The sequence below is a fragment of the Taudactylus pleione genome, unplaced genomic scaffold (genome assembly GCF_031769625.1).
Source record: "Taudactylus pleione unplaced genomic scaffold, aTauple2 ptg000019l, whole genome shotgun sequence".
In the NCBI taxonomy this organism is placed as follows: Eukaryota; Metazoa; Chordata; class Amphibia; order Anura; family Myobatrachidae; genus Taudactylus; species Taudactylus pleione.
This window is the reverse complement of record NW_028284421.1, coordinates 14,519,188-14,545,251: the sequence shown is the minus strand read 5'-3', so window position 1 is coordinate 14,545,251 and position 26,064 is coordinate 14,519,188. Positions and strand designations below refer to the sequence as shown.

At 43.3% G+C, this 26,064-nt stretch overlaps 1 protein-coding gene across 1 annotated transcript in view; it reads left to right on the top strand.

Annotated features, from left to right (window-relative positions):
- OTUD7A (OTU deubiquitinase 7A) overlaps positions 1-26,064 on the top strand; it is a 203,582-nt gene that overhangs the window by 108,288 nt on the left and 69,230 nt on the right. Inside the window, exons 4-6 of the mRNA XM_088443465.1 lie at positions 7,629-7,811; positions 11,396-11,614; positions 25,376-25,477. Of these exons, the coding sequence (XP_088299591.1) occupies positions 7,629-7,811; positions 11,396-11,614; positions 25,376-25,477 (504 nt within the window). The remainder of the gene's footprint in view (positions 1-7,628; positions 7,812-11,395; positions 11,615-25,375; positions 25,478-26,064) is intronic.

Sequence of the window (26,064 nt, the reverse complement as noted above, 5' to 3'; positions counted from 1 at the left end):
AGAGAAGCACCAGAAGCCACTGCAGTCAGGGCCCGGGATTGTCCGGGGCCATATCGTCTGACGCCGGGGATCCAGCATACCCGTCTAGTTAACGCAGCTTAGGGGAGGTAGGCGCTCCCCCGGCAGCTCCTGCCCCCGATCCAGACGCAGTCCCTGCGAAGAATTTTGCGCGTCTGGGTTGTTCCGCCTACCCTCCACGTGTATATGAGATGCTCATGGTCCACGCTCAGTGTGCCCTGTAGCTGTTGGTCTCAGGAGGGTTTGAGTGAGTCTCCCTGTATACCTCTTCCTTCGTTAAGGTATATATTGCTCTATAGCCTACCATTCTTTTGTGTTTGTGTAGTTGATTTAGAGTCGATTGTAATTTTATTACATATGCATGGTATGTGATTGTTTGCTAGCTGCTGTATTGACACTGTCTTTTATTTCTGACTGTCAATTATATCTATCACTGTTTTTCTCTGCATCCACTTGGGGTGGAGGTTTTTTTTTTCTGAGTACTTCACATTTTTTAAGATTTTGTGAAGGCTGTTACATAACATTGCAACTATTACCTTTATATTGAACATATCAAAAGATAAAGGAATTACAGGAGGGGGAGCCCTCTGTACTGGTTTCATGTAAATCATGTATGGCTTATTTGTCCTCTCAGGACATTAAGGATGGTTTGTGTGTTGTCTGTTATAAAGAGCCACCTCACCAGTCCAGTTTGCCTGTCCCTGGACTCGAGCCTTCTTGGGTAGCCTCTTTGTCCCAGGTAATGAAGCAGTTTGTGGATTGTATGGCTGCTCCCACTATGCCTCCTTGGATGGGGTGTCCACAGCATGCTTTGTTTGCACCTACTATGCATCCTTCCTGGAAGGATGTTGATGGCCATTCTAGTCAGAGTATGGCACCATCAAATGTAGATAGCAGACCGGTAGTTACTAAGGTGCCTAAGCGCAAGTTAGCTTTTTATCATTCTGCTCAACATATGGATTCAGACACATCATCAGAGGATTCAGATGATGCGCAAGATTTCTCTCCAGGGTCTAGCTCGAGGGAGGAGGACCACAGTGGCTGTTCCTTCTTTGGTGAAGGCAGTTAAATTAATCCTAGACATGCAGGATGATGAATCAGCTCATAGTAAAAAGTCTCCAATGTTTAATCACCACCGGGAGGTGGTCAAAACGGAGTTTCCTGTATCTGAACAGCTCACTGAGCTTATAGATGAGGCATGGGTAACCCTAACAAATGTTTTTATGTGAATAAGAGAATAACATTGTTGTATCCTTTCCTGGCTTCTGTATGTACGAAGCGGGAGGTACCTCATACTGTGGATGCCCATGTGACATCTTTTCATCATCTGGAGCTGTTACCCGTCCAGCTATGGCTGGAGCCTGTGTAGCCAAAGCTGTTGAAGAATGGATGGGAGTATTGGCAAATTCTCTGCCAAATACTACCAGAGAACAGATGATTTATATCTCCCATATACGGAAAGCGGCTTCCTATCTGGGAGGAGCTACTGTAGATGCTGGAATTTTAGCTTCTAAAGCAGGCCTGGCCAACCTGTGGCTCTCCAGCTGTTGTGAAACTACAAGTCCCAGCATGCCCTGCAACAGTTTTAGCATTCCCTAACAGCAAAACTAGCAGGGCATGCTGGGACTTGTAGTTTCACAACAGCTGGAGAGCCACAGGTTGGCCAGGCCTGTTCTAAAGCATCAATTGTAGCACACAGGTCCCTTTCGTTAAGATCATGGAAAGTTGATACAGGATCAAAGAAGGCGCTGGAAGTTTTACCTACCTTTTCTATGGAAAAGTACTTTTTTAGAGCCTTCCTCTAAGACATCTGGTTTTCGCAAAATATCATGGCGACAAACTAAGAGGTTTGGCTCGGCAAGACATCCAGTTTCTAAGCCGGACGACTAACCCTCTGCCTGATGGGGCGGGCCTCCTCCTGAGGGATCCCAGGTTGGGAGGCCAACTTGTTCAGTTTGCGGATTGTGGGCATCAAACAACAACAGATGCCTGGACCTGAGAAGTGGTCTCTCAGGGGTATGCCCTCTCTTTCAGGAGGCATCCTCCCCAGAAGTTTTTTTGCACAAGGTTTATCCATGTACCCAAGTTTCATATGGAAACTCGCCGATCAATTATTTTGGCGATGGAGCCTGGGTATTACATAGTTTCCCTGGACATTCAGGATACATATCTGCATGTTCCTATTTTACGATCCCACCAGCAATCTTTACGGTTGGCTGTCCTTCAGCAATATTACCAATTTCAGGCTCCACCTTTTGGCCTATTTACGGCTCCCCAGGTATTTACCAAAATAACGCGTATCTCAGGTGTCAGGCAGTCAGAATTCTGCCATATCTGGACGACCTTCTGATATTTGCACAGACTCTGGTTGTTTTACACAGACAGTGTTTCTGCCAAAGGACAAGATTGTGGCCCTATCATTTTGAATATGCAAGCGAAGGATATCCATTTTGTTAGCAATGCAGGTCCTGAGATCAATGGTATCCACCTTCAACATGGTGGGGTATGCTCCGTTCCATTCCAGGCCTCTGCAAAGATTGATTCTCTCCAAGTGGAATGGATTTGCCAGGGTACAGGACCTGCTCCAGGGCAAGCCGGTCCAGATCCAGTCCTACAATGCGACAACAGTGGCCTACCTCAATCATTAGGGGGGCACAAGAAGTTACGCAGCCATGAAAAAAGGTTCTGATTTGGGCAGAATGTCATTTTCCGGGTCTCCGTCTGGCAACTTTGAGAGTGCAGGTTTCTGCATGTCAGTCTGGTTCCAGAGGATGATTGCCTCATTACCAGATGTTAGATGTTAGGATTTTTTCCAAGGAGTTTTGTGAGTTCAGCCTCCTTTTGTTCCACCGGTAGCACCGTGGGATTTGTCTTTGGTTCTTAAGGGACTACAAGCTCCACCATTTGAACCTCTAGACTCTATAGATTTGAAGTGGTTGATAGCGAAGACACCTTTTTCTTCTCGCTATCTCTTCTGCTCGCAGAGTCTCTGATTTGGCAGTTCTTTTTTGTAACTCTCCATTTTTAATTTTTCACCAGGATAAAGCTGTTCTTGGAACAAAGGAGGGTTTCCTTCTTAAGGTAGTTTTCAGTTTTCAAGTAAATTAAGAAATCATAGTTCCATATTTTCAGGGTCCAGATCTTTCTGTAGGTGAAGCCTCCCTGGATGTAGTTTGTGCTCTCCGTATCTATGTAGAGCGCACAAACTCTTTTTTTAGAAAATCAGATGCTCTTTGTATTATATGGTTTTCACAAGTGAAGATGGCCAGCTAATAAGCAGACTCTGGCGAGATGGCTACAGATGATCTCTCAGGTGTACACACAGGCTGATCTCTCTGTCTCAAGCACGGTGACAACACATTCTACTCGCTCTGTTGGGCCATCGTGGGCATTTAGTCGTGGTGCCTCTGCTTAACAATTGTACAAGGCAGCCACGTGGTCTTCTGTCTACACTTTTCTTAGGTTGTATGCCTTTGATACTTTTGCCTCTCAGGATGCTGCCTTTGGGCGATGAGTTCTCCTTTCTGTTCAGGAGCGTCCCCCACCCTAGGGGAACTTCTTTAGGACATCCCCATGGTATCCCTGTGGATCCCTATGGACCCTGAAGAAGAAAATTTAGTGTTATGGTAGACATGCCTAGATAGCTCCTTTTCTTCGAGGTCCATAGGGTCCACAGGACACCCACCCTGACGCACCTGGCTGCATGGGTAATTTTTTCTATCGGTCACATATTCCATAATTTTGTGTAAGAGTGTTTCTGGTGTACGATTACTCTCCTTCTCCTCTTTCCTTCTCCTGCTTTGAGTCTTGTTAACTAAACTGAAGTCCTATGGCTAGAGGAGGAGTATATATGGAGGAGGACCCGAGGCATCCTGGGAGCTGAAGCTTTAACAGTTTGGTGCTTGGTCTCCAACCATAATGTTCCCCATGGTATCCCTGTGGGCCCTATGGCCCTCGAAGAAAAGGAGTATTCTAAGTAAGTCTACCATAACTCTTATTTTTTATATTTATCAGTGTAGATTAATTATGTTTGTCCATGTATGTATGCATGTATGTATTGAAAATTGGGCCTGATTCGGCTGTGGATGCAATGCCGATATTTAAGATTGAGTGATTGTGAGCCATTGTGCATGCCGTACTGTGCATGTGCAGTGATTGAATTGCTATGACGCTCACACAGAGGATTCACTCGCAAAGTGAGTGACTAAGTCGGCATTTGGGGGAGGTAACTGGGTGGTTAGAAAAACGCAGGCGCATCGGAGTGTTTAAACTGTTTTCTCTGCGTCCATAATTTAGCCACTGCGCTCTTGCTTGCAGCAGGAGAGCCCTCTGCTTGTCTGGAGACATGTTCAGCCAGAAGACTGATGGGTGACTGATCTGCGTTTGATGTTTCTGGTTTTATGCAAGAGCGGCGGATGTGAGATACTTTCAGTGGGCGTCTCTAAGTACTGGATGGCAAGTAGCTCATTAGCATATTTTCGCAATTGCGAATTCGTGAGAGATCGCAGCTGCGATGGCATTTGCATCCATATCTGAATTCGGCTCATTAGTGGTGTAGAATGATTGGTTTTGTAATTATTTTCACTACTGTATATGCTCATTTATCACAGTTATCATATATGCACTGTATATTTTTGATTTGGTATTTGAAATAGTTTTGGATATACTCCACTCAGGGCCGCAACTAGGTAGGGGGGGCCCTAGAGGTGCACGTGCTCCGGGCGCCGGATTTGAGTGGGTGCTGAAGGGCTGACTCAGCCCCCGCAGACCTTGCGCTGACTTGGGGGCACGGAGGCTTGTGGGCTGCAGATTCCATGCGGACTAGCCATCTGCATGGAATCTGCTGAAAATGGCACTCCAAAAATGGCTGCCGCCTAGGAGGAGACGGATGCGAGAGGTCCTACTGTTCCTACCTCTAGTGTCTGTTAGGCCAGCGCATAGCATATAGCATTCCGAGAAGTGCCGGGAACGCTGGTGCTGCAGGGAGAAGATGCAGAAAGCTGCATCTTCTCCCGTGAAACCCCTGACAATGAGCATGAAACCCCTGGCAATGACATGGAACACCTGACAACAAGCATGGAACCCCTGGCAACGAGCATGAAACCCAGAGCGTGAGACCTCTGGCAACGAGCGTGAAACCCAGAGCATGAGACCCCTGACAACGTGCAGGCAATTTAAAAGTAATTCGAAGCCCTACTGTGGTGCATAAAATGGTGTCAGGGGCAAATATGTAAGTGGCACTTTGGTAATAGGCATTACAGTGTGTGCCACAATGCATAATGGGCATTATGGTGTGTGGAATAATGTAAGTCACTATACCAGGGACATCTGACTAGTGCATTGCCTTATGGAGGAGCAAGGACAAAATCCAGGTACAGGAAAGGAGGGGGCGCAAAATTACTGCCTTGCCCCGGGTGACAGATATCCTAGTTTCGGCCCTGACTCCACTCCTTCTGTGTTAGTACAGCTTTAAGGTAAAACACACCCAGATATGAGCAGCAACTTCTTAGTGAAAGGATTAACATAGCTTAACTAGTTTTTTTTAATAACTTCCCAGTTGTGAAATTATTTAGCACAGAAAGTGCTTGTGCACTCAGCAAATGAGTTAAACATACATAGAAAACAAAACTGGTATACAGTCATTATGTGGACATTCAGAATGTCAACAACAGAATGCCAACATGATCTGAACGCTGACACAATGTCGACATGGTTGAAATGTTGACATGGTCATTATATTGACATTGTGAATGTTGACAGTCACGATGTTGACAGTACGTGTCATCAGTGTTCGACTGCGGTTAGGGCTCTAGCACTGGAAAACCGCCATGTCGACATGCCAATTGTCAATATGTCACAGTTATGAACATGTCGATAATATGCATGTAACATATTGACATTACCAATCACACCCTAGTAAACGATCTCAGATGCCACAGCCCACAATAATAATGCAAGCAAATCATACTTACTGACATTCTGGCAGCCCCCTCCCTCCGAGAGTGGACTGCTAGGTCGGTGCAGCAGAGGGCTAGGGGGCGGCTTAACTGGGAGGTGCGGGTGCGATTGTTTCATCACAACACCATTTTATAATGCCGATATTACCAGCATTGCAAAGCAGGGGACGGGTTAAGATGATGCAATTCAGCGTAAATTGCATCACCAGGGGACTTGCCTAGTCTTACGGCGGGCCGGGAGCAGCACCCGATTTTCGGGAGGCTCCTAGCAGTGTCGGCAGAATAGGCAAGTATGAAGCAAATAGTCCTCTGACAGGTGTTTGCTTCAGTTCACACCAATATCAGTGTTGCCTGCAGTGTAGCAAATGTTAATGCTCCATATGATACATTGTTTTATGGGAGCTGCTGCCAAAGTCCTCCACAACATACACAATACACAATGCTTCTATGCTTCAGCAAGCATTGTTTTCAGCACCTGTATATACTTGGCCAGGTATGTAGACATATTATTGTGTGATAATATACTTGTGATGTTAATATGTACAGTATAGGCGCCTATAAAAATCCATATAAGTAATCTGTTTAATAATAGTTATCACAATAATAGGTAGCCTTACATATAATAAATGGTATACCTTATCCACTCTATTTATCCTTGTTCTAAATTTTTCACTGAAAGTATCTCTGTAGAGATGGTGAGCAGAAAATCCTGTCCTCCTCCGATGAGCACTAGCAATTGCAGAACAGTCTGTAGGTGCCTGAAATTTTTGTCCTAGACCGTGTCATTGTCTGAAAACCCAATGGGTAAACCAACTACTGTCTTGCAAATAGCATTTTCCAGAAGTTTGTTCTCCTGGAGAGGAATAGATGACTTCCATATACAGATGTGTCCTCATACACCTAGCCTCAATATGCCATGCATTGCGAGATTCCTGGCACACTTGAGCCGCCAGGTCCCGTGCAACTCTGGTTGCGCAGAGTGTCTTTTTTACTGCTTTATCATCCGAAAATGAGTCTAAGGGGTCTATTTACTAAGCAGTGTTAGGAGACAGAGTGAAAAGTGATAAGGTACCAGCCAATCAGCTCCTAACTGCCATCTCATAGGCTGTGTTTGAAAAATTACATTTGGGAGCTGATTGGCTGGCACCTTATCACTTTTCACTCTGTCTCCTAACACTGCTTAGTAAATAGACCCCTATGTCACAATTGGATGTGACAAACCACTTCATACCTATATATCTGGCTGTTATTTGTCTGTTATTACCCAGTTTTGTTCTATTAATGTGTACAATTGTAAAGCGCAACGGAATATGCTGTGCTATATAAGAAACTGGTAATATATAATAAATAAATAAATGAGACTGCACTGATTAATTTGATATGCGACACTTGTATCTGTGTGAATGAGTCTGTCTAAGATGAGATAAGATATATAGTAAATTGTCTCTTTGGATACATACTGTAGTATACCGTTTCTTTCAAGGTGCATTACTATTTCTGCTTAAACATTTTTGTTCACAGGAATTTAGAAGAAAACATAAAGAAGAAACAAAGTTACATAATGTTCATCTCAACGTTATACAAGTAGACTGTACACTAAAACCACTTGGTGTGTAGCCACTAATTTACTTGTAAAACTCTTTTACTTGTCAGGAAAGAGCTGGGATCTAACGGCAGCTCTGAGTGACTATGAACAACTTCGACAGGTGCACACTGCAAACTTGCCTCAAGTATTTAATGAAGGGAAATACTATAAGCAGCCAGACAGAGAGATCACCCAGCAAGTCAACAAAATCGAGAGACCAAACCTCCAAAGACAAGATGACATTGCTCAGGGTAATGGAATTTTATTGGAATACACTAATGTGAGCATAATGACAGTTCTACATCTAAATTGTATTTAAACTGGCAGTCCAGTAATGTTTAACATACTAGGCTTTTAGGACTATGCACAATCTTACCTGTGATCCCCCAGTATACCTACTACTTTATTTTTAGCTAGTGTAAAGTAATTTTGAAATGTAAATTACACTTTTACTTTGCACCATGTGCTCTGACAAAGAGCTTACGTGAACAAGGCCAGGCGAAACGCTTTTCATAACCTGTACAGGGGTGCCTTTGTGGGCACAGACGATCCCCAGCACCACTTATCTCACACTGTGTGGGATGCATGATGCATCGCACTCGCAGTGCGATGCATTCCGCCCGTCATCGCATGCATGTCGGCGTTGGTAACGCTGGTTTGCATGACGATCCCCACAAAGGACCGCTCTGTTGGTAAGAGCGGCCCTTTGCGGTGGAGGGGCTTCCGGGTCTATGACCCAGAAGCCCCCCGGCGTCTTTCTGCGCATACGCAGAAGGACGCGGGGGTTGCTGGGAGGGATCCGATTGGATCCCTCTATCAGCACTCTGCGGGTAGAAGCCCATAGGCTTCTATGGGTAACGCCATCAGGAAGATGGCGTTAACCACCGCATCCAAGTCCTGGAGTGCATAGCACTCTGAGGCTTGGTGCATATTAGAAATGCGGTCAAACCCACATTTTCAGAGTTTACCGCATTTCTCGAGTTGCTGCATCCCGCCTACTCTGTGTGATTACTTCATACAGGGAAGAATGCGAAAAGAAGCCCATAGGCTTCTATTAAACAATGCCATCTATAGATGGCGTTGCCTACCAGGTACAAATTCCATAAAGTTTTGCTTTCCAGAGTTTTGTATGTATGGGGAATGTGGTAAAAACGCAGAAAACAGGATTTTTCTGCGTTTTGGCTGCATTTTGACTTTAGTACATCCCATCCTGCGACATTTTAACTATATGATGCCTTTATGACACTATGCAATTGTACGAATGTGTTTTTTTTTTCTTCAGATTATGATTATCATTATTTTGCAGTTTCTGCATAGAGATTAAATGGGATGCGGCCACCGGTCACAATCCCGACAGTGTAATTCCTGCAAGGGATCTAACATAGACGTCGAAATACCGGCGCCTATGTTAATCCCATCGCCGGGACCCCAACAGGACACCGGACCGATCGTCCAACGCCGGGGGTAAGTATCCACATAGTTGGGGATGGGAGGGTTAGGTTTAGGGACCCCTGGGGGGACTTAGGGTTAGGCACTCCCCTGGGGAGGGTTAGGGTTGGGCTAGGGGAAGGGGTGGCTAGGGTTAGGCACCACCCTGGGGAGGGCTAGGGTTAGGCTAGGGGAAGGGGTGGTTAGGGTTAGGCACCCCCCCGGGAGGGTTAGGCTTAGGATGCGGAGAGGGGGGGTTAGGTTTAGGGACCCCTGGGGGGACTTAGGGTTAGGCACCCCCTGGGGAGGGCTAGAGTTAGGCTAGGGGAAGGGGGGCTAGGATTAGGTTAGGGGAGGGGGGGGTTAGGGTTAGGCACCCCCCTGGGAGGGTTAAGTTTAAGGTGCGGAGAGGGGTTGTTAGGTTTAGGCACTAGTGGGGGAAGGTTAGGCACCCCTAAAGGAGGGTTGGGGGGGGGGAGAGTGTTAGGTACTTTACTTACTTCCGTCGGGATCTGCGCTAATCGGCCTGCCGGCCTGGGGATTTCGACCGCCGAGATCTTGTCTAGCGGTCATTCATACCGATTCCGATTAAACACCTACGAGGTTTGCTAAATACTGCATGTGTGTCATGTTATATATGAAATGGTTCCCCAGACTGTGACTACCATTATCCTGCATCTTTGCAGAGAAATTTTGTATATGTAAAGTTGTGGTGCTATTGTTAATACTTTCTTCCATCTTTATTACCACTACCTTTTACATAATTCCCCTCACACTTGATCATGTCTCTTTTTGACCGGTGTTTACACTTACCACTTCACTTTACACTTACACGTGCACTTTGTTCCGAATTAGTTTTGAGGCCCGTTTGCCTCACATTATTTATTTTACCTCACTTTCTTTTGTTATTAGATATTGAACCTTGACATGAGGAAGAATCGGTCTCCCATGTATTCATTTTTTCCATTCTGTATTTACATGTATGTTCCTCTGATTTATGCCATTACAGTGCTAGCTGTTTTTAATTGATTTCTATTAAAAGTTCATTTTTAACTAGTTACTGGTATAATAATTGAGTGTGTTCCTATTACAGAGTACTTCTTACCCTCTGTTTATTCATGTCTTTGCTCTATGGTAGACCTCTTTTCTGCCTATAGGCTTTTGGTAGCTATATAGGGACACTGGGTTTACACTCAAGTTAACATGTGGTAGCATTTCTTAATGCGCTACTGTTACAGATCTCTTATTTTGTTGAAATTGAGTTTAGCTCCTGTGCAGCCCTTTTTTTCCCCTTGCCCTTGTATACCACAAATACTATAAGCAGACAGAGGATCACCCAGCATGCCAATAAGATCAAGTGACCATAGTTCTGTAAACAAGATGACATTGATCAGGGTAATGGAATGTTATTGGAATACACTAATGTGAGCATAATGACAGTTTTACCTCAAGAATGTATTTAATACGGCAGCCCAGTAATGTTTAACAAAACAGGCTTTTAGGTTTGTGTACAATTTTACCTGTGATCCCCCAGTATACTTACACCTTTATTTTTAGCTTGTGTAAAAAGTAATTATGAAATGTCAATGATACATTTACTTTCCTTCACGCCTCTAGATCCTCTATGTATTTTATGGTCCCTGCTTTTCTGACAGTCTCTACACACACAGGAGTTGAGTAACAAAGGCAGTGACGTAACGATCTGAACAGGGTTTGCATTTACTATGCATCTTCTCCAGTGCAGTTTGAAGGCTTTACATGACTTAAGGAGCGTACACATGGTCCGATATCTATGAACGATAACAATATCGTTCAACGATAAATTGTTCATATCGTTCATTTTTATGCAGCGAACGATCAACTATTCGCGCTCCCGCATGGACGATAATGATATCTATGGTTGTCCGTACATGCAGGCCAACTTGGACGATTTCATCACAATTTGTCTGTTCAGAGATGTGGCAGGATGACTTCACTGAAAGATATCTATCATAGATATATCTCAGTGTGTACACCCAATATCATTTGTCCTGCACTACAGAAAGTTCAAGGGAAATCGTTCAACGATATTGTTCATTGAACAGATCGTACCGTGTGTATGCAGCTTTAGGGGGACATGTAGTACGCATGGAAAGAGAGAAAGCACCAACCAATCAGCTCCTAACTTATTTTTCAAACAGCCTGTAAACTGACAGGAGCTGATTGGTTGTTACTTTATCTCCGTCCACTTTATCACTCTCCAAGGCTTAGTACATCTCCCCCTTATGTCACCCAGGATTCTGCCTTATGTTCTCATTCATACTATACCACCCTGAAAGGTGGTTGGGTGGGAAGTAAACATACAAGGAAGTTACAATGGTAGTAAACCTCTTTTAATAAGTTATTTGTCTTTTGTTTACTTGTGTAGAGAAAAGATTGTCCAGAGGCATATCTCATGCCAGTTCAGCCATCGTTTCCCTGGCTCGGCTGCATGTGGCCAATGAATGCAGTAGTGAGCCATTCCCTCTAGAGATGCCCATCTACACATTCCAATTACCAGACCTTAGTGTGTACAGCGAGGACTTCAGAGTCTTCATTGAACGGGATTTAATTGAGCAGTCAACCATGGTGGCTTTGGAGCAGGCAGGTAAGTGCTATAGTAGCATAGCAAGTGGATTATTAAAGGTTTTAAACCATATCCATTTAAGCATTACAAAATAGAGAGAAGAGGCATTGGATGTTATTACATTTTTTATTATTAATAATAATAATAATAATAATAATAATAATATCATCCAGCACTGCAATTTGTAACTATACATCTTTTATTTCTCAAACAAGATATATAAAACTTTAATTTGAAGTATGTAAAAAACAATTGCGTGTAATGCTATGCAGTAAAATGTTTGGAGCTCTGCAGTGAGTTTTGGCCTACTGACTATATATGCTTATTTTATGGTCCAGAGTAATATAACCTGTTATATATTGGTAGTAGTTAATTTGCTCCCAACAAAAAAAAATAATAATAGTGTGTACAGTGCATCCGGAAAGTATTTACAGCGCTTCACTTTTTCCACATTCTGTTATGTTGCAGCCTTATTCCAAAATGAAATAAATTCATTTTTGTCCTCAAAATTCTACACACAATACCCCATAATGACAACATGAAAAAAGTTTTTTTTTTTTTTCGATTTTTGCAAATTTAATTAAAAAAAAAAAAAAACTAAGAAATCACATGTACATAAGTATTCACAGCCTGTGCCATGAGCTCAAAATTGAGCTCAGGTGCATCCTGTTACCACTGATCATCCTTGAGATGTTTCTACAGCTTAATTGGAGTCCACCTGTGGTAAATTCAGTTGATTGGACATGATTTTGAAAGGCATACACCTGTCTATATAAGGTCCCACACTTGACAGTGCATGAGCTGTCCAAGCACGAAGCCCAAGGAATTGTCTGTAGACCTCCGAGATAGGATTGTCTTGAGGCACAAATCTGGGGAAGGGTACTGAAAAATATCTGCTGCTTTGAAGGTCCCAATGAGCACAGTCGCCTCCATCATCCGTAAATGGAAGAAGTTCGGAACCACCAGGACTCTTCCTAGAGTTGGCCGGCCGTCTAAACTGAGCGATTTGGGGGAGAAGGGCCCTAGTCAGGGAGGTGACCAAGAACCCGATGGTCACTCTGTCAGAGCTACAGCATTCCTCTGTGGAGAGAGGAGAACCTTCCAGAAGGACAACCATCTCTGCAGCAATCCACCAATCAGGCCTGTATATTACAGTGGCCAGACAGAAGCCACTCCTTAGTAAAAAGCACATGGCAGCTCACCTGGAGTTTGCCAAAATGCACCTGAAGGACTCTGTGGTCTGATGAGACAAAGATTGAACTCTTTGGCGTGAATGCCAGGCATTATGTTTGGAGGAAACCAGGCACCGCTCATCACCAGGCCAATACCACCCCTACAGTGAAGCATGGTGGTGGCAGAATCATGCTGTGGGGATATTTTTCAGCGGCAGGAACTGGGAGACTAGTCAAGATAGAGGGAAAGATGAGTGCAGCAATGTACAGAGACATCCTGGATGAAAACCTGCTTCAGAGCGCTCTTGACCTCAGACTGGGGCGACGGTTCATCTTTCAGCCGGACAACGACCGTAAGCACACAGCCAAGATATCAAAGGAGTGGCTTCAGGACAACTCTGTGAATGTCCTTAAGTGGCCCAACCAGAGCCCAGACTTGAATCTGATTGAACATCTCTGGAGAGATCTGAAAATGGCTGTGCACCGACGCTTCCCATCCAACCTGATGGAGCTTGAGAGGTACTGCAAAGAGGAATGGGCGAAACTGCCCAAAGATAGGTGTGCCAAGTTTGTGGCATCATTTTCAAAAAGACTTGAGGCTGTAATTGCTGCCAAAGGTGCATCAACAAAGTATTGAGCAAAGGCTGTGAATACTTATGTATTAGTAAATACATGTGATTTCTTTTGTTTGTTTATTTTTTTTTTAAATTCGCAAAAATCTCAAAAAAAACTTTTACGTTGTCATTATGGGGTATTGTGTGAAGAATTTTGAGAACAAACATTAATTTATTCCATTTTGGAATAAGGCTGTAACATAACAAAATGTGGAAAAAGTGAAGTGCTGTGAATACTTTCTGGATGCACTGTATGTGTGTGTGCATGTGGTACGGAACATAGGGCCTGATTCAGCTTAGGACGGAATTGCAAAGCATCTTTGCAATTCCGTCCTTGACAATATGCAAATGCAGCAGGAGGTATATGACTCCCCCTGCTGCATTTGTGATCCCAGCACTGCGACTATGGTTGCAGATGGGATCGATGGTCGCAGTGGTGGAAGGCGTCGGGCCTCCAGCCAGCTGAGTAAGCCTCAGCTTACTCAGGTTGGTCAGCTAGCAGCCCCGGGCCTTGCCACTCCTGGAAAACGGGACGGACATGCCCCCGTTTTCGGAAACGCTGGCCGTCAAACAGGCAGAGGCATAGAAGTGGCTGCGTGCGATCACGCAGGACCCGTTCTGCACATTCGCAGAACGGGTTTTGAGCACGCGCAGATTCCCGATAATCGGAAATATGCATATGTGCAATGTTGAAAGAGCCCATAGATTGTAAGCTGCTCCACTGGAGCTGGGAGAATGATGTAAATGCTATATATAATACAGCCATGGCCAAAAGTTTTGAGAATGACACAAGTATTGGTTTTCTCAAAGTTTGCGGCTTCAGTGGTTTTAGACCTTTTTGTCAGATGTTACTATGGTTTAAAGGTGGTTTGAAGTAAAATTACAAGCATTTCATAAGTGTCAAAGGCTTTTATTGACAATTACATTAAGTTTATGCAAAGAGTCAATATTTGCAGTGCTGACCCTTCTTATTCAAGACCTCTGCAATTCACCCTGGCATGCTGTCTATCAAATTCTGGGCCACATACTGACTGATGGCCGCCCATTCTTGCCTAATCAATGCTTGGAGTTTGTCAGAATTTGTGGGTTTTTGTTTGTCCACCCTCCTCTTGAGGATTGACCACAAGTTCTCAATGGGATTAAGGTCTGGGGAGTTTCTTGGCCATGGACCCAAATTTTCGATGTTTTGTTCTCCGAGCCACTTAGTTATCACTTTTTCCTTATGGCAAGCTGCTCCATCAAGCTGAAAAAGGCATTGTTCGTCACCAATCTGTTCTTGGATGGTTATGAGAAGTTGCTCTTGGTGTTCTTAGGCAGAATTGTGAGTGAGCCCACTCCCTTGGCTGAGAAGCAACCCCACACATGAATGGTCTCAGGATGCTTTACTGTTGGCATGACACAGGACTGATGGTAGCGCTCACCTTTCTCCTTTCCTTTTCCGGAGATAGATGTGTGTGTGTGTGTGTATATATATATATATATAATATGGGATGTAGTCTGGAAGCCGACGGTCTACATGCCGACCGCCAGCTTCCAGACTCTCTGATCTCGGCGTGGTACTAATGACAGGTGTCGAAAACTCATCGCTGTCATTTACCATACACCGGAAGACCGACGCCCGGCATACCGAGCAAAGGTAAGCCGGGAGCGGACTGCCCTGCGGGGGGGAGAGGGGAGGGTGTTTGGTTTAGGGCTTCCAGGGGGACTTAGGGTTAGGGCTCCAGGGGGGACTTAGGCCTAGGCACCCCCCGGGAGGGTTAGGCTAGGGGAAAGGGGGGTTAGGGTTAGGCACCTGGGGGGGTAGTTTAGGGTTAGACACCCCTAAGGGAGAGTTAGGGTTATGGGATAGAATTAGGTTAGCAATACTTACCTTAGGGACGATCGGGATCTTCACCTTTGCCGGGCTGCCGCTGTCAGGATTTGTTTGGGGCATCTGATAAAACGCTTGTCCGGAGAAGGAAAGGTGAGCGCTACCATCAGTCCTGTCTCATGCCAACAGTAAATCATCCTGAGACCATGTATATATGTATTAGAGATTTAGAGATGTGTGCGATTAACCCTAAAGTGTTTTGGTTTTGTATTTTCTTTCAAATGTCTAAAATAACTGAAATATTGGTCAAAGACTGCAGCGAGCTGGCTGGCTAAACTAAGCGGCAGAGCAGTGGCATAAACCATGGCGTCCCTCCCCGCGGTGTCCCCTGGTGTGGGGAGGGATGCTGTGCTCTCGGCGTCAAAAAGGGGGCGTGGCCTCTGACAGGGGATGTGGCCACATGGGAAGTGGCGTGGCCTCTGTCTGAACCCCGTAGTCCAGACTCCTGTGCCTTTTACTGGGGGATGCAGGAGGTGCGGACTTCCCTGTGTGCAGTGCCGGCTCTCTCACAGTGTCAGGAGCCGGGTGCTGCACTTAATACTACAGTGTAGCACCCAGCTCATGTTACTGAGGGGGAGTCTGCACCTTGGTGATACCCGGGTGCGGCCTGCACCCCCATTGTGAATGCCACTGGGCACAAACACATGGCAGTGTAAAAGGATATAGCACATCTATGAAAAACAATTTTAAGTAAGTGCAGCTCACTTAAAGTTTACTTCTAACAAACGTACACAAGAGCCTATTTGCACGGGATTGCAGGTGTTACCTAGTATTTAACAATAAATATACACTGTGACAAAGATGCCTGCAGTCTTTTACATGCTTCCCATCCACTCCATCTACCTACAACTCTCTAATGGCAACTAGTATGTAGTATTGCAGCATGAACTGCAACCCACACCCACTCCATAAACTTTCCTGTGTGAATGGCACCTGAAATCACAAGGGAGTAACTTACATTTTATCCGAAACACGCAAAATCCATTTTTTAAATCTGAGGTTCTACTCTGATCCCCAAAAATTATCCAAACTGGGATTTGGTTTGACTCTGTACTCAAGGTTTGGGCATGTTTGATGTTCAGCAAAACCGCTTTATATACAGTGCCTTGCAAAAGTATTCATCCCCTTTGCATTTTTCATGTTTTGTTGCCTCACAACCTGGAATTAAAATGGATTGTTTGAAGGTGTGCATCATTTCATTCACAGAACATGCCTACAACTGTGAAGTTGTGGGGTTTTTTTTATTTTGTGAATCAAACAACATTTAGGACAACGTAACAGAAAACTTCGGCGTGCATAACTATTCGCCCCCCTAAAGTCAGTACTTTGTCAAGCCACCTTTTGTGGCAATTACAGCTGCAAGTCGCTTTGGCTAAGTCTTGCTTTGGATGAGCTTGCCACATCTTGCCCCTGGGATTTTTGCCCATTCCTCAAGGCAAAACTGCTCCAGCTCCTTCATGTTGGATGATTTCCGCTTGTGAACAGCAATCTTCAAGTCTGACCACCGATTCTCAATTGGATTGAGATCTGGGCTTTGACTAGGCCATTCCAACACATTTAAATGTTTCCCCTTAAACCAATCGAGTGTTGCTTTAGCAGTATGCTTCGGGTCATTGTTCTGCTGGAAGGTGAACCTCCGTCCCAGTCTCAAATCACAGGCAGACTGAAACAGGTTTTGCTCAAGAATATCCCTGTATGTAGCACCATCCATCTTTCCCTCGACTCAAATCCCAGTCCCTGCTGCTGAAACACATCCCCACAGCATGATGCTGCCACCACCATGTTTCACTGTGGGGATGGTGTTCTTGGAGTGATGGGATGTGTTGGGTTTGTGCCAGACATATCGTTTTCCTTGGTGGCCGAAAAGTTCAATTTTAGTCTCTCTACCAGAGCACCTTCCTCCATACTTTTGGGGATTCTCCCACATGCCTTTTGGCAAACTCAAATTGTGTCTTCTTTTTTTTAATCACTAAGTAATGGCTTTTTAATGGCCACTCTTCCATAAAGCCAGCTCTATGGAGTTTACGGCTTATTTTGGTCACATGCAAAGATACACCAGCTCCTTCAGGGTTACCTTTGGTCTATGTGCTGCCTCTGATTAATGCCCTCACTTTTTAATACTTTGTTGCAAATCCTTTGCAGGCAATTACAGCCTGAAGTCTGGAACGCATAGACATCACCAGACGCTGGGTTTCATCCCTGGTGATGCTCTGCCAGGCCTCTACTGCAAATGTCTTCAGTTCCTGCTTGTTCTTGGGGCATTTTCCCTTCAGTTTTGTCTTCATCAAGTGAAATGCATGCTCAATCGGATTCAGGTCAGGGGATTGACTTGGCCATTGCATAATATTCCACTTTTTAGCCTTAAAAAACTCTTTGGTTGCTTTTGCAGTATGCTTCGGGTCATTGTCCATCTGCACTGTGAAGCACCGTCCAATGAGTGCTGAAGCATTTGACTGAATATGAGCATATAATATTGCCCGAAACACTTCAGAATTAATTCTGCTGCTTTTGTCAGCAGTCACATCATCAATAAATACAAGGGAACCAGTTCCATTGGCAGCCATACATGCCCACGCCATGACACTACCACCACCATGCTTCACTGATGAGGTGGTATGTTTTGGATCATGAGCAGTTCCTTTCCTTCTCCATACTCTTCTCTTCCCATCACTCTGGTACAAGTTGATCTATGTCTCATCTGTCCATAGGATGTTGTTCCAGAACTGTAATGGGTTTTTTAGATGTTGTTTGGCAAACTCTAATCTGGTCTTCCTGTTTTTGTGGCTCACCAATGGTTTACATCTTGTGGTGAACCCTCTGTATTCACTCTTGTGAAGTCTGCTCTTGATTGTTGACTTTGACACATATACACCTACCTCCTGGAGAGTGTTCTTGATTTGGCCAACTGTTGTGAAGCGGTTTTTCTTCACCAGGGAAATAATTCTTCTGTCATCCACCACAGTTGTTTTCCGTGGTCTTCCGGGTCTTTTGGTGTTGCTGAGCTCTCCGGTGCATGCGTTCTTTTTAAGAATGTTCCAAACAGTTGATTTGGCCATACCTAATGTTTTTACTATCTCTCAGATGGGTTTGTTTTGATTTTTCAGCCTAATGATGGCTTGCTTTACTGATAGTGACAGCTCTTTGGATCTCATATTGAGAGTCGACAGCAACTGATTCCAAATGCAAATGTCACACCTAGAATCAACTCCAGACCTTTTACCTGCTTAATTGATAATGAAATAATGAGGGAATAGCTTTTGAGTTGATAGTCCCATTACTTTTGGCCCCTTAAAAAGTGGGAGGCACATATAGAAACCGTTGTAATTCCTACACCGTTCACCTGATTTGGATGTAATTACCTTCGAATTAAATCTGAAAGTCTGCAGTTAAAGCACATCTTGTTTGTTTCATTTCAAAGCCATTGTGGTGGTGAATAGAGGCCAAAATATGAAAATTCTGTCAATATTTATGCACCTGACTGTATAATGAAAATAAAGCAAAGTTGTTTTATTGTTGAATTAAAACATTTGATCGCCACTATTCCAAGTCGACATTTCGGTTCATGTCAAACTTTTTTCAAGAATGGCTTACGTATAAAATATTTTGAAATCTAATCGGCAAACAACATTTAGGATAAAACAGATATGACAAATAGTCTCCCAGGCCACATCTTGTGTCAATGTATATACAACAAGTTAATGCCCACACACTCACAAGGTTAGCTTACCACAAGCTGAACTCATATTCAAGAGACAATCTTAATAACTGATACCAGGACATGAGTTCATTCTGGTGCATATAGTGCAAATGGAAGAAAATATAAATATGGTGGATACGGTGCGGATATCATTCTCTATACATATGTATAAACATATGGGATCAATCCATTAATAAGATTACATATAATAATGAACATTCAAACAGTCGCATATATAATGCTTGCTGCCAATTCTGTTTCTATAAGGCAATCTCCCAATACACAATAAGTGAAAAATTAAGATGTAATGGATATGGACACCTCTCTGAAATGACACCTTAGTAATATGATATGTACAGCAATGATGAACAACACTATATTATAATCTTGTGCATCCTAATCACAATAGAAAATAGATATTAATATATATAACTGGATGGTGAACTACCATACAGTGAAACTATATCAGCATGGAAAATCAGCATCTAAGGGTCATCAGAACGGTATCTGTATGTATGACTGCTGGATCTCAGCCTGGCAGATTAAATCCCGACACCGGAAAGCCGGCAGATGAAGATCCCGGCTGAGGTGAGCACCCTAACCCTCCCCCCCCCCCCCCCCCCAACCCTAATCCTCTTTTAGGGGTGCCTAACCCTAACCTCCCCCCAGGGCTGCCCAACTAAACCCCCCCTCCCTACCGGGGGGGTGCCAAACATAGCCTCCTCCTGGGGGGGTGCCTGACCTTAACACCCCCTTCCCTTAGCCTAACCCTCCCGGGGGAGGTGCCTAACCCTGTCCCCCAGAAGAGATCCTAAACCTAGCTCTCCAGTGGGGACCGGATATTTAAGCCAGATTTTCCGGATGTGGTCACATGTCTACTCATGCCGCGACCGGAAGTGGTATGCGTTCCACTCCAGAGCGCAATATGTATATATATGCCACCACAAAAAAAATATTTACTAGTCAATACTCACTAGTACAGTTGACTGTCATCAGCTCTTTTTGGTCCTTTTTGATGAATTTAGATTAACCACAGCAAGAGAAGGGCAAGATTCTATTTTCTATACCAGTCTGTTGCCTGAGACTGTCAATGTATGTTGGTAGTTAGAATTTTGCAGACCTGGTTCAAGCTCACAAAGTTCATAATGGATATTATATTAAATGTTATAAAATGCCACTTTGGAACTTTTTTATGGATGTTAGATAATTGCATATGAAACCACAGTTTTACTGCTGTCATCTGAGATAATCAGATCAATGTGTTGTGTTGTAGACAGAACTGTGGGCCAATGTATATATATATACATTTTTTTAATATTCCATTATTCCTTTTTATACCAGCAAATCTCATAAGCATCTTGTTGTTGATATGACATACAACCTGTTGTGAAAAGACTAAGGAAAGATACCTTTCTCATTATCGTTACTTTATAGTTCTTTCATAAGGGATTTAAAAATATGGAGCAGAGCATCTTATTTCTGAGAACTGTTTCCCTCTCATGAGGGAAAGCTTGTGTGACGGCATTATCATTAAATGTAATGTGTCACTACTTAGGCTTCAGAATGCTTTTTTTTCCTCTTGCTGTAGACTTGTCACATTAACAAGTTAGTGCGATACCATATTAGTTTCAGGTAGTAAGATAGGGTTTGTACATTGCATAGCTTACTGTATATCGGATCCTGTGGCCACCTGTGTATAAGTTACACAATTTAAACATTGGATAATATCTGTGTTTATAAAATGAGAAGAAGCAATTGGTGGAGGGCTTATATAAAGGGTATAAACCTGGTCCTATATTATAATTGATAACATATCTCCTACGTCCATACCTGGTGACAGTCACAGTTTTGATGTCCTGTCAGAATAAGTAAGTGGGATTGCTACAAAATAGACATGGCATCTGTGCTATGTTTTGGCTAGATTGCATTGTGGCCTGATAAAGTCTGGGAGGTATGTAGATGGATAAATAAGCTGCATATTAGACTGTTCTGTTATTGCTAGGTTAGATGTATTTTATTACATGGGACTTTTACCTACTTATTAATTGCCAACAAGAATTGTGAACTAAATAAGGCACAGAGGGATCCTGCTGAGATTTGCAGAGTATGGGCGGGATGCAGCAAAGGTAGAAGTGCGGTCAAACCTCGAAAATGCGGGTTTGACCACATTTCTCATATGCACCAAGCCATGGAATGCGATGCACTACAAGGCTTGGTTGTGGTGGGTAACGCCATCTCCCAATCAGATCCCACCCAGCACCCCCCGCGGCACATGTGTCCTTTTGTGCATGCGCAGAAAGACGCCAGAGGAGCTTCTGGGTCATAAACCTGGAAGTCCCTCCAAAGCAAAGGGCCGCTCTTACCGAGAGAGCTGTTCTTTGTGGTGTTCGTCATGCATACCGGTGCGTGCATGCGAATGGTGGCGAGATGCATCGCATCCCGATTGTGATGTGTCATGCATCTTAGTGTTGTTGTGAAGATAACGACTTGCATAATTTGCAGAAACAGGAAAGAAACCCCTTTTCATTTTGTAGTAATTTACAAATATTAAAATATAATGTTCCTAATGACTGTGCTTTAAATTAAGAAGTCAGAATACAGAAATCAGTGAACAATATCATGGCTGTTTGAGCATGAATAGTCTACATTCTTGCTACAGCAATGTTTTACTGTTGCTTTGTTACGTTCCATTTGTTAATGGTTTTTTTTTGTATTGTTTAAAGTTTGCAAGACATGTAAACTACTACATAATACAGAAAAGTTCAGTATAATAAGATAGTACGATATGATAAAGTACTGTAGTCATTCTAGCATGATACAGTGATTATCAAAGAAAACAAGAGAAGAGATTCCAAAGTGTCATGCTGAGCTGAGTCCATAATATTCAACATTGAGAATATATATTTGCAACTAGCAGGGCGTCCCTCTAGCAACTCAATCTCCATTGCCATATCGCACAGTCATATACACAGTCGAGTCACATTATTATGGCCACCTCCTACATTTGACGTTGGCAGCGCTTAGCCAATGAAGTGCATCACGTGCCTTGCATTGGCTTGGTGGGTATATAAGGAGTGCGATAGGCTGTCTGCACACATATCACTCGTTGCTGTCTTGGTTAAAAGTGGCGATTTATCCGAGTTGCAAAAAGGGATGATTATTGGCTTTCGGGCCAAGGGTGGCAGTATGTTTTAAACAGTGCAGTTTGTAACTGTTCGCATGCTGCTGTGGTGAAGGTGTATCGTGACTGGAGAAATGGAACCATTGCGAATGACCGGCGTGTAAATAGCGGAGCACCATGTACCATTGATGTGAGAGGTGAACGTTGGCTATGAAGGTGCATGAGGGCCGATCGACACGATACAGTGGAGCAGTTCACCATCAAAATGAACCTGGGGGCCACCAGTTCAGCAAACCCTGCTGCGTATGGGGCTCCGAAGCAAACGGATGGTCACTGCACTTATGCTAACGAAGGTGCATCGGCGGAAAAGGCTTAAATTTTCACGTCTGTATTGGAATTGGGTCTGATGTGTGCAACTGTGGGTGTATATGTATGCAAAATGCTACGTAACAGTGTCACAACCGTTGACGTGCATGCAGATGCACCCTCAGGCGCACACAGAATATAGGCATGCCGCATATCATTTTAGTCAGCAGAAGGTGCTTCTGCATCCAAATTACATCGCTTTGTGAATATAAAGGTAAAAAGTCGCATGGAAAAGGCACTCAGAGCTACCAGGCACTCATGCTTTATGTGTAACATGACTTGTAGCACATGGAGATAAGATGTATGTGAACACATCTACACCTAACTGCAACACATTTGTCTGACCCAGTTTGTCTTACCTCATAGCACCTACATTGATATCAGCACATTTCTTAAGTGACTGGTTTCTTTTTGGTGGTCACCTCTTACCCTTCCTTGGTATCCGGATAGAAGATCGATAGTCAGTAGGTCGACATATAAAAGGTGCACAGGATTAATGGTCGACACTTTTTTTTTTTTATGGATTTTCAACACCGGAAAAGGTAGACAGGGGAGGCAGTGCCTCACCTGCCATAAACTTTTTACTCCAAAGTATTGACTATAAAAATGATGAGAATAATACAAAGAAGATATTTATAACACGGTCTTAAAATTTTTCTCATAATTTTTATAATGAAACTCTGGCGTATACTGAAGTATGTTAGGAAAGTCTCTGCCTCACCTGACCACACAACACTGGGTTAGGCACTTGGGGGATGGTTAAGGGTAGGTTGCCAGAGGGGACGATTAGGGTTAGGTGCTAGGTGGGGGAGGGGGGGGGGCAGGGTTAGGCTAGGGTCAGGTTTTAGGTATTAGAGGGAGGGTTAGGCACTAAGGGGAGGGTTACGATTAGGGTTAAATAAAAAAATATGTGTTGACCTCCTAACCCTGTCGACCTTTTGCAGGGTCGACCTTTTGTCAGTTGACCTATTGCATGTCGACCTATTAACTGTCCACCTTTATATTGTCAATCTTTTATACCACTCCCCCTTCCCTTATACAGTATGTGGCATTACATACACTATTTAAGGAACAAATCTAAACCATGATTATCACAAACACCTCTCCTAGCCCCTCCCCACTCCACTTCTTAATCTCACTATGATGAAACCCCTCTCTCACATCCTTCTTCTTTCCTCTCTATTCCAAACTCCTTTAGCATCACCACATCTCCCTCCATCTGATACTTCTGAGTTGTTAATCACAGGAAGTTCAATCCTGTGGCTGCAACAGCAAAATGGCATAATAAACTTCTTTGCTGCCTCAGTGGGGCTGCTGAAAACACTCAAGAGTTGTAGATTGTACAATTATTATCAGCCTCCTTGCGCGTTAAATAGCCCTTCTAGTCACACCATACCGTGACGTGACTCAGTAGCGCTGAGATTCTTATTGTGCGACCAATGCGAATAGGACACATGCAGCTTCTGCTGATTAAAATGATATGCAGCATGCCTATATACTATGTGTAACTGCGGGTGCATCTGTTTTCGAAATGCTACGTTACAGTGTCAACGGCAGTGCATCAGAAGGGGAAAAGTTGCACAAAAAGATGCACAGTGCTACTGAGTCACACAGCACACACGTTATATGTAATGCATACGGAGGACAGATGTATGTGGACATATATTAATGCTCACATATTACATCTCCCGATGCATCCAACTCTATAACACTAGTGCATGGGTCAGGTTTATGCCTGGGCAATGGGTATCTTGAAGAAAGAGTAATTATGTGGCTTGACACTTATTAGTATATGCAGTAGTCACATTATCCTATTTCCACACAATATAATGTAATTAGGTCTCACAGCAGAGAACAGTGTGTGGATCGTATCATTAATAAATGCAAAAAGTTACATTTACAATGTAAACTATAAATACAAGTTAATTTCAATTAAGTTAAGTGAAATTAAATACAAACATGTTATTTATCCTTTTAAAAATTCTTCTGTGCTGCAGTCCAAATGGAAATATCAATAAAGTAATACCAATAGACGTCTGTAACTTCATATAATATAGCAGCCGCACTTATTAATTGAATACTGTTGGCTGGAGTGGTCAATTCACAATCAGCCAATCAGAAGCAGCTAGCTAGTGGTGCCGAATATCATCATTATCATTGCGTATATTGTCTACAGCAATGGCAAGAGGTACGGCTCCTGACAGGTGCATATACTTTTGTGTCCACATGTGCCCCGATCATAATTATGCCCACGCTACTATCCTCCATTTCGACTCTGTTAAAATTCAGCTAAAATTCAGCTAAATCTGCTATATGGACATGTGTATGCATTTCTGGTAGGCAATTGCATCATGGAAACACAGATTATACACTAATAAAATACACAACTGAGGTCTGAGGTAGAATTGGACAAAGGTCTAAAGGCTCATACACACTAGACGATAAATTGAACAATATGGATGATAACAATATAATTATCGTTAATAGCGTTCAATATCGTCCAGTGTGTATGAACTATATAGTTAATGATGTCTTTTATCGCCTGAACTTGCAAACTGACGATATCGTCAGGGATGAGGGAGGGTGACGTCACTGAACGATATCTTTATCATTATCGTTCAGTGTGTATGCACGATGTTGTTGGGCTGGGAGTTAGGGAAAACACTTAACTATATCGCTCATGGAGTGTACCGTTAAGTGTGTACCTGGCTAAGTCCATAAAAAAAATTTCATGTGTACCTGTTACTATCACATAAAACCACTGAGAAAGGACATAAAGTATCAAATTAAGTTTGACTCCATAATAACATGTATTCGTACCACTACAATGCCTGTTGAATGTGTCACCTGACCTGTGTTTGGCAGACTGGGGCACATAAAAATTAAATTGGACTAACTTGTTTTTTTAGTTTACAGTTTTTTATATATTTTTTGTTACATAGGGAGGTTGAACTGGTGGTCTACAACGTGCTCAAGCTGCAAACGTCTCCTGCCATTAGCTACAACAGGGGATGGGAACTGCCTCTTACATGCTGCCTCTTTGGGTAAGATACTGAGTGTCAGCCGCTTACTGCTTGTATGGGTTCCTTACTGTAATTCATTGCCTAAAACCAAGGCAGAAATGTATGTGCCATGTGTACACAATACTTGTATTGAGTATGTAAAGAATGGTATGTATGTATTTGAACACAAATTCCCTCCTGATAAAAAATACACTTGTTTTATATATCTAATTAAAATGTATCTACAACTTTAATGCAAAACTCTACCTAATAAAATATAAAAACTAGGTCCATGTCACAGGCCATGATGCTTCCCCTGACTGTCTGATTCCCTAAACTTGAATTAACAAGGCTGGGGTGGATGGGGAAACAGGTGCGGTGTTGAAAGTGAAATTGCTGATGTTATGTTGTATAGTAACAGACATACACCACAATAAGATCAGCATCACAGAATTGGAGTTGTCACACGTAGGAATATTAGGAATCTTTCCTTACACTAATAACACAATTCCATGATTATACATTTTAGTAAAAAAAAAAGTGAAAGTGATAGTGTCAGGATGCATCAAGCCCAAAATGCTGTCGAAGGTTTGACCTCAATCTCCATGTGCATCAAGCTGCTTGAACCC